The sequence below is a fragment of the Helobdella robusta genome, assembly GCF_000326865.2.
Source record: "Helobdella robusta unplaced genomic scaffold HELROscaffold_14, whole genome shotgun sequence".
Lineage (NCBI taxonomy): Eukaryota > Metazoa > Annelida > Clitellata > Rhynchobdellida > Glossiphoniidae > Helobdella > Helobdella robusta.
In genome coordinates, this window is record NW_008703782.1 from 4,245,115 (window position 1) to 4,254,905 (window position 9,791).

The window sequence follows — 9,791 nt, forward strand, 5'->3', positions numbered from 1 at the left end:
CCTGATGATGATTCATTCGGAATCAAATATGGCCTTATTTGCAGCATGAATTCGAAAAATAAGTTTATTTTGAATTTTAATAAACTAAACGTTCACCAAAAAACTTTAGTGAGAAAAATCGAAAAAACGAACTACAAACATATTAACGCCAAACATTCGGTAGAATTTATAGAATATTGTAAATATATATATATATATATATATATATATATATATATATATATATATATATATATATATATAATTTATTCAAATCAATATTTTTTAAAAAGTTGTTTAACAACTAACTTCAAAATGTTTACTTGATAGTAATTGTGTCAACGCCAACAACTACATCGACGATTATAGTTCCATCGACACCAACAAGCTCCAGACTGTTCACAACTCCGACCCCTACAATCAGAACTTTTAGTCTGACCACATCAACACCCTCAACATCAACATCAACAACTACATCAACATCAACAACTACATCAACATCAACAACTACGAGAATGATTACAACTTCCACTACACAAAGAATAGTACCTTCAACTCGTGAGTTCTTAATCTAATCATTCAACTTGGTTATTGTAACAATGAAATATTCAAATAAACAATGACAGCATCTTCTGGATGTTTTACTTACTTGTGGTCTGAATATTTGGGCAACAATGTGGCTGGAGGGACGTTCAACAGAGCAAACACCTTGGATTCCTGCAAACAAGCATGCATCAACCTTCTACCCTGTGTGGCAATTGACTTTGATTTGAACATGTCGCCAGCGGGTTGCTACATTCTGACAACAACTGGTCCGAGGAATTATGCACCAGGAGTGAACCATTACGACATTAGTAGAGTTGATTTGGGATGCACAACAAAAGGTGTGTAAATAATTAACAAATGTTAATAAGTTTATTGTATGAATGCTTTAAAAAAATTTGTTTCTCTTCAAGCTCTGCCAACGACGACAACACTGTCTGGCTCAACGGGACCAAGTCAGATTTTGCCAAATACATTTTTCCATATATCAATTATTTAATTTAAAAAATTCTTTTATTCAAGTATTTGTATTGTTTGGTATACTTAGAAGACTGCACAAATTTTACGTTTTGTTGTCCTCTTCTCTCCATTTTTATTTTTCATTAGTATGATTGTTATTTTGAACAATTTTTCGTTACCAATAACCTGCGATCCTAACCTTTCTCACTTTAGTGAAATATTTAAAAGCTACTGAGTTACATTTTACAATTGAAACAGAATGCCCGTCCATAGTGAAAATGTATGGGATGAACGATGATGCAGGCACTCAAATAGCAACAAACATTGATGAACAAGAATGTCTAGCAAGATGCAATTTAGATGCGTTGTGCTTATCTGTTGACTATGCTCTTTCTACCAGAAGTTGTTTCATACACAGAATTATCACTGGTGCTCAAGGACAAGCAAACAGTTGCTGCAATAGATACATTAGATGCTCAGCAACTGCTCCAAGTAAACATTATTTGATTATTTTAAAAATATTAACAAAAAAAATTAATAACATCTCAAAATGTGTCAGATTATCCGAACGCCTGCTTGAACGACTTTTCATCAACCTCAAACTCCAGCCCGGACAAACTTAAAAGCTATATGCAAATACCTAGCCAAAACCTAGACTCATGCAAAGAAAGATGTCTAAACACAAATTGTACCGGTTTTACATATATCGATTACACTAGCTCGTGTTATCTTTTCAGAGGAGAAGTTAGTTCAATATCTTTTGAATCTGGATCAACTTTTTATTCAAGGAGTTTTTGTATTCCGGATCTACCGGCTCCAACGACCAGTAAGATAAATTTACATTAAATTATTATTTTCATGTTGAAAATTGTTCATGACATATAATTTTATATTTTGCAGCTACAACCACTACCATTCAACCACCTCTACCAGGTCAGCTCAATGTTTATGCTTTCAAAATAAATTTATAAAAATACTTTGATTTTTATAGCAAATATTTGAAACAGTTTTGAATTTTATCACACCTATCCAGGAGAATGTTTTGTTGACTTAGCAATGCTGCTGGATAACTCTGGAAGCATAAATGAGGGAACTGATGTTGATAACTGGGAATTACAAAAAGATTTTGTTCAAACAGTTGTCTCAAAATCAATAAGATATGGCTATTATTTGGATCATTTGGCTATAGTAACTTTTTCCAGCAACGCTCAAGTTGTTCTTAATTTCACAAACTATTATTCAAACTTTGCATCTCTTTTGAGTTTCATTAAAGCGTTGCCTTTTGCCGGTGCCGAGACAAACCATCCGTCAGCTATAAAAGCTGGTCGCGAATTATTTCAATATGCAAACGGAGGAGCCAGACCGGATCAAGTTCCAGTTATGGTGATGATAACTGATGGAAGCGTCAGTTCTCAGTGGAGAAATATGTTTTCACCGGAAGTTGCCTTGTTGCAGATAACAAACATTAAAAGATTTGGTAAGAATATTAGATTTTATATGCAATAACTGAATAAATTGGGTGATTGATTGCTTTATTGTAAATTTGTAGCTATCGGTGTTGGAAACAAGATAAGTATGGATGAACTGAGCAGATATGCGTCACCAGGGGGCGTCGCTTGGGTCCCGTCGTTCTCACAAATCAATTTAGCTTTCAACAACCTCACACTCTTCATAAACCAGTTCTCCTGCAAGTCTGTTACGCAAAGTAAGAACAACATTTCACTCTGTGTCTCATATTATACATTTTATTTGCTTATTTACATAAATTTTATAAAATAATAGCCGGTGTACCAACAAGAGTTATCACTACAACAACGTCAACTACTACCACGACAACTAGACAGATTATGACTACAACCAGTGCACAAAGTTTTCCTCAAACGGGTTATTTTTTTTAGAAAAACTTCCATTTGTGAGAATGTTCATAATAATTTTTATGAAAAACAATGAAACAACCAGGAACCGACTGTACGTTTGGAGTTGCATTAAATGGAATGCGAACTGGACAAACGGATCCACTCTTAGTGGACGTTGTACTTGCCAACAGACTGAATGGTTGGACTCAAAACAACGATCAATGCAGAATGGATTTGGACTCTTCATTTAATTTCGTGGAGATATGTGCTGGCATACCTCCTCGAGCCACAGCACGACTGCAAACAAAAGGAGCTTATCCCTCACCAATTGGATTTGACTGGCTGTCTACGATGAATGATGGACTTGAAACAGGTTGTAGATCAGCTGTGGCATTTTTCACGAAGGGTGTGACCATCAGCTTGAACTTGTTAAGTGGCAGCGTAGTCAGCACAAACAGTCAAACAGCGTGGTCCTCGTTCAGTATCACAAACTCCATGTATAACAATAAACAACTATTTAGTGGATTCAGCAATGAACGTTACTCTGAGTAAGCGGTTCATCACGATCTTAACATTTAACTAGTTTATTTTTTCCTGTTTTTATTTTCCTCAGGTATCAGATAATTAGATTTCCCAATCCATACGTCAATCCAACCGACAACATTTTCAACACAGCTGACAACACATACGCCTGCAAATCAAATACGAATTACTTCATCAGTTTCTCCGCAGGAGTATCCGCATACACACAGGCCCAGATGGTGATTGAAGGATTGGACGGTATATACACCGCGCAAAGAATGAACACAAACACCGACGGAGTGACAACAATGTCTCGCTCACTATTTCTTCCATGCTCATCAACAATCAGACTCGTAAACAATTATGGAAATATTGAGCCTGGGATAAACTCAAACTTAATCTCGCTGGTGATCTTCCCGTACGGTGTGATGCAAGGAACGTCGGCTGCTTGGTCTGCATACAGAAGCAGTAACTCAAACGCTGCAGATCCTCTAACATTCGACCAGTGGCGTATCAGTCAAAATGTAGGAACAAGCAACAATGCCATAGTTACCATAATTATAAGAGGTTACTATTATATATATGCAAGTATAGGCGCTCCAGCCGCACAGAAAACATCTGTCAGCTTGAGAAGAAACAATGGAGTCGTGTTTAATATAGATAGACTTTCAACAAACTCCAATGGAGTGGATATCCTGGGGCACGGTGCAGTTATTCTTTTAGAAGCAAACGACGTTCTCAAAGTTGTAGTTGAAAGCAACGGAGCAATAACAAGTAATTCTTACGGATACCACACATCCTTTTTTGGCTTTTTGCTTTATTAACGCAATATGTGATTGACTTTCGAATGCGATTAACTGGATGACTGTCATGTCCCGTTCTTGTCTATTTAAAATCCAACATGTACATAGCGGCCCTGATTGATTCGCATATTTATTGAAAAATGTATAACGCACGTCTCATATGTGTTTTCGTACCTAATTTTACTTATTTATTTGTTAATCTTTGATACAAATGATAAATTAATAAATGAATGAAGCCTCAACGTCCGAATGTGGGGATTATATTGCCATGTAATCCTGCTGGCAGAATTACCTTTTTGATCATTCGTATTTAGACCTTTAACCGTCTTTAATGATTATCATTTTATTTTAAAAGTAGAACATGGAACATATGAATTTAGATAAATTATTTCCTGAATGATTTTCTGTTATTTTCTGTTTAAAACTGTATTAATTTGATTAACCGACTTACAGTTTTATAAATAAATTTTGAAAAGTTGCCCATTTCAATTTTTTGAAAGTTTAAAATAAATGCATAAATCATAAAAATATAAAAAGTGAGTTGTGACCGAAATGACCTACAGCTGAAAATAATTAAATGAACAATTAAAATTTATAAAGTGCAGATTCTGGACAAAAACAACATGAGGCAATTTCGAGAACATAAAACAGAAAAAGAGATTGAGTATTTTTTTTACACTCGATGAAGTCTTATGTTGCGAGATGGTCAAATGATCCGAGGTACTCGAGAGCCGCCTGGTAGCAAAAGCCATACTGCTCCTTGATATTAAAAATATGTAGATATATAGGCAAGTAAATATCTGAATTGTCAAAAACATGGCGTGAAGAATTGAAAAACGATGATAAAAATTAATAGATATATGCAATATCCGTCAATATATCAAACATTTTTTAATAGCAAACGTTCGTGTTGAATGAAAAAGCCAAAAACAGAAACAACGCCCGCTAAATAAATATTCATGTAATTAACTTAATTAACTAAAGCTTTTCTATGGGTTATAATAGTAAGAATAAAGCAGACCTCAGTTTGTACCAAGGCCGATCGTTGTCCTTTGATGAGTCGAACAGTTTGAAACATATCAATTACTCCTTCGAAACGCAGCCTCTCCAAAGAATTATTCAACCCTATGAAGACACCTGTCCTTCCAGAGCCATAGCTGGAAAGACAAAATTGACAATACACATAATTGAATTTTAAACCCATAAATTGTTTAGTCTAGTTTGTCTTAGTTCGAGATCCACTTGAAAATGTTTAACAAAATAATATGAAGAATAAATGTTCTCAGAGATATTATTTTATTAAAGTAATATTTGTTGATGTCAAAATATAATATATATAAATATATTTATACATATATACACGCGTGTGTGCGCGTGTGTGTGCATGTATGTGCGAGTATGCATGTATGTGTAAGACTAACAAATCGCCAGAATATTGCATCAAATAATAACCAGCAGTGAACAGTGACTGGATTATCCAAACCGAATTGTTGTCTGGTTTTTTGTATGTGTCCTATGAATTCGATGAAGCTTTCACATGACGACGGAGTGCCCTGCTCCGGCCAGTCGGTGTACTGAAACTGTCTGATGATTCGAGACTGACCATCCTGATAGTATTCAAGGTCGTTCGTGACATTTTATGTAGAATATTTTGTTACCATATTTTCTTTATGAAGAACTCAAATTGATAGTGTCACAAAACTGTTTCAGTGACAAATAACACGGAAAAAAACATTCGAAAATAGAAATGTCATTCGTGACTTAAAACAATTACATAGGAGATCTTTATTACACAAAGTAAATCTTAAGGGAAGAAGAAAAAAAAAGAAAAACGAATTACAAACTGTAAGTAAATTAAGGTCAATAAACACATTCATTCACTAATAACGAGTAATATCACAAAATTGTACAAGTAAAACGAATCAATTCTATGAATAAAAATCAAATGGAAGGTGGGTGTGACATGAGCTGGAAACTTGAAACAACGATGTATGAGACAGTTCCAAAAACAAAAGTAAAAAAATTAATTTAAAAAAATCAACATAATTCCTTTTCAAGCGTCAAACTTAATCATAAAAAAGTGAATCACAAAAATTGTTACTGACTACACGATACAGTATATGATACATATCACATGATACAAATTATATAACACAAATCCTATGATACAGACCCTTGCATCTGTGACCTTGAACTCCCTCAGAATGTAGAAGGGCATGTTGTACTGTGCAATCGGGTCAACAACAAAGTAACGGTACCTGGCAGAACGACCTTCAGGCCAATATGCGTGGCATAACTCCTGTTTCGTGATTAGTTACTTGTCAGAAATATGGAGAACTGTTAACTTTTTAATGACTGATTTTTTAATTTTCGAGAAGAATTCAATCACAGACAACAATGCACAGTCAAACTAAATATTATTAGTTTTATTAGTTTTTATTTCAGCTAGTCTTTAAATCATCCTAAACTTTAGAATTAAATTTGGCTTTTGTTAACAGACACGATTGATTTTTTTTAAAACTTTAGACAAATTTCATAATTGAACTGTAACAAACAATGCCATCTAATGTGTCCGACAAATTATAAGATTTCGTCAACTTTTATTATAAACATTGGGTAATTAACGTTTTTTTTATCAAATATTTTATTAAACCAAGAAAAAATCGCAGACGTTTTTAAAATGCTTGTGTTTGATTCTATAAGAAACAATAATAATTGAGTCGTAATCAATAAGCGCATACTTTGCCACATTCTTTGAGCTTGAGCAGCATGACGATGATGGAGGACTTCTGCTCCCAGAGCATCCGCCAAAAATCCTCGCAGGTGGAGAGCATTGGAGCCTGGCAAGCTATGAAGGCCCTCTTCTCTTTATAACTCTGTGTTGGTGTCGTTGTTTTATCATCGCATTTTGAAGGCAGTGATTAGAATAATATGACGTAAGTATTCGGGCTTTACGTGACTTAATATTGATGACGGCTTAACACTTAACATTTGTCGCTTGCAATGGACTGTTTTGGACAAACTTATTGATTTCAAGTAAATTATCTTCCGAAAAATGTTTAGAAGTGAATTTTAATGAATTAATGAATAAATAACACCAACAAAATTTACAAAAGTGAATAAATTAATGACGGTGCAGGTTTAGAATACATTAATTGAAATGTAAACATATTGTCAATATAAATTAAAAAACTGAATTACAAGAAGGTAAAACATACATCAATGAAATTGGCATTGATGTAATCAGATCCTGACACATCAGGTAGCGGGTTGAGATGTACTCTCGTCTCCTCATCTTTTTATTACAAAAGAGAAAAATAAAGTGAATCAATTTGAATGCAGACATTCATAATTATAACAAAAATGATTCACCGGTGAAGTGATTAAAATATAACTGCTTATACTAATAAAAATTTTAATTAGATAGCCAACTAATTTCTGACCTACATGCGAAAACAAATTTAATAAGAGTTAAAAACTGTAAAACAGTGGATGGTAATCGTATTCTATTATATTTTATTCATTACACAGAAGTATCAAACACACACAACGTTACAAATACGTGTGAGTCAACGTATAACAATTATCTGCATACGGAATTCTCAACCGGCCACTTGCCGTTACTTCCTATTTAACCCTATAAACTGTTACGGATAATGAGTGATTGGTTAATGTAATAACATTTGACTGACTTGGTATTATATTTTGAGATCTATTTTTTGATCTGTTGGCATGAGACAACGTCTTGAAAGCTGAAGATGTTGGTAGTGTCAGGTCTTCAAGTTTCTACAAAAGACATGTCATTAAACATCTAACTAAAATCAATTTGAAATAAAAACAAACGATGCGATGTTACAACACAACTTCAGAATCACACAGCAAAGGGAGTCATTATCAGGCAGAAGAAACACAACGAGAGCCTACTTTAAACTCCAGTTGGACCTCGGAGATGCCAGTTTTGGAGTTGACGTTGAAGAGATTTGAGACGTACATGAAGAGTCGATCGGCCGAAACTTCTGTGCTGCCATATTCGACGGCCTCCCTCAACAATTCATAAAGGAATCTGTACTGTTCCTCTGTTTGAATCATGTAGTTTCGCTGAGATCTGAGGAAAGTGACGTACGTGAAGACATCAACTAGTTCCTCGTACTGCAGTCGGTCCAGGAGAGCATCCGCTGCTATGAACACACCTGTACGACCCACACCTGCACTGTATGTATTTTTTCAGATACCTCAGTAAAGTCGTCATTAGTTTTGTTGGTTTAACTATAGAAAGGCTTTTTACTTTTGAGACACACAAATAATTGTTCTCCGAGAAGTGTTTAGGAGCGAATTTAAATAAATTTAAATGAATAAATAAATAATAAATGCATACATAGAAGAACAAACTTAATAAGTGAAATACACTTCACAACATATTAAAATGTAGGTATAAAAATTAAACAATCAAATCAAAACCAGCCAGCCATCCTGTAACTCAATGTTGTTATGTGTGACGGTTTTTTTTTGAAAAATCAAATCTCTAACCGATTAGCCTATCAATCAACCGACTGACCAACCAACTGACCAACCAACCGACCGACTGACCAACCAACCAACCTGCAATGAACAATCATAGGACATGAAAAGACAGATTGCAGAGATTTTACTCTTCGCACAAAGTTCAAGAAGGTGACTGGCGATGTTGGCACGCCCTGTTCAGGCCAGTCAGTGAATTGATACTGAGTCAACATGCGTTTCTCTAAACTGTTGACCTGATTGTAATTTATAAGATATGTGACATTTTAGCGACCTACGTACAACAGACAAAGGCGTAAAATTACCAAACACATTCTGCATACAATGTATCATACAAATTGATTATCCTTCATGATGTTCCAGAACATTTTTTTGAAAGTATAATCGTTATAAGCAATCGAAAATTTCAAAAAAAAAATAAATTTTTTTAGAAATATTTAGCAATCAAGACTAAACAACATATAAGCATAATGAGCAAACGCCAAGAAAACAGCGCCGACGAACATTAGTGAGTTGAAAAGTCCTGACGACGTACGTTGCGAACGTGTGAACGTCAGACAACGAGACATACACGAATCCATACAACTCTGTGCTGTTCGAGGGCCAGTATTGGTCACATTTCATCTGCGGGTGATGACCGTCATGATGACAATGATGTTCTAACTAAGCTCTGATGTCGTCGTATTTGACGTATTTGACGGCGATGACAAAGACATGGACGATGACAGGATAGTGGAGTAAGTATATGAAATAAAAACGATTAAAAAGCAATTTAAAATCACTCTTCATGTTGTTACTTAATTACTTGAAATGAAATAAAATACAGATGCTCTAAAAAATACTTCAGCAATAGTAACAACAACAATATAAACGACAATCTCAACATGAATTGAACACATTCATGAACATGCAGAGACCCTGTTGCGTTCCATGAGTTCGGTCAACATGACGATACTTGAGGCCTTCTGCTCCCACACCATCTTCCAGAAATCATTCAGCGTGTTCAACATTGGCCCCTGTCGAGGTTGGTACAATGCTATAATGACAGCAACCAATTTAACCATTTGCATACTTTTAATGATGTTTCTAAGCATGTTTAAATACCAAACTG

At 34.8% G+C, this 9,791-nt stretch overlaps 2 protein-coding genes across 2 annotated transcripts in view; one reads left to right on the forward strand and one right to left on the reverse strand.

The window, feature by feature from the left end:
• HELRODRAFT_190729 (hypothetical protein) overlaps positions 1-4,645 on the forward strand; it is a gene marked incomplete at its 5' end in the record, with an annotated part of 7,237 nt that extends 2,592 nt beyond the window's left edge. Inside the window, 10 exons of the mRNA XM_009014927.1 lie at positions 310-537; positions 606-863; positions 936-977; positions 1,240-1,473; positions 1,541-1,807; positions 2,015-2,458; positions 2,531-2,686; positions 2,764-2,865; positions 2,941-3,385; positions 3,451-4,645. Coding sequence (XP_009013175.1) covers positions 310-537; positions 606-863; positions 936-977; positions 1,240-1,473; positions 1,541-1,807; positions 2,015-2,458; positions 2,531-2,686; positions 2,764-2,865; positions 2,941-3,385; positions 3,451-4,183 — 2,909 coding nt within the window. The 3' untranslated portion in view covers positions 4,184-4,645. The remainder of the gene's footprint in view (positions 1-309; positions 538-605; positions 864-935; positions 978-1,239; positions 1,474-1,540; positions 1,808-2,014; positions 2,459-2,530; positions 2,687-2,763; positions 2,866-2,940; positions 3,386-3,450) is intronic.
• HELRODRAFT_110051 (hypothetical protein) lies at positions 4,642-9,744 on the reverse strand (the record flags this gene model as incomplete). Its single annotated transcript, XM_009014928.1, has 11 exons — positions 4,642-4,921; positions 5,184-5,319; positions 5,615-5,769; positions 6,336-6,461; positions 6,904-7,038; positions 7,381-7,457; positions 7,855-7,948; positions 8,087-8,372; positions 8,762-8,916; positions 9,185-9,304; positions 9,598-9,744. 11 exons carry the CDS (start codon positions 9,742-9,744, stop codon positions 4,853-4,855), a joined length of 1,500 nt encoding a protein of 499 aa, XP_009013176.1. The 3' UTR covers positions 4,642-4,852.
• Between the last annotated feature and the right edge of the window lie 47 nt (positions 9,745-9,791).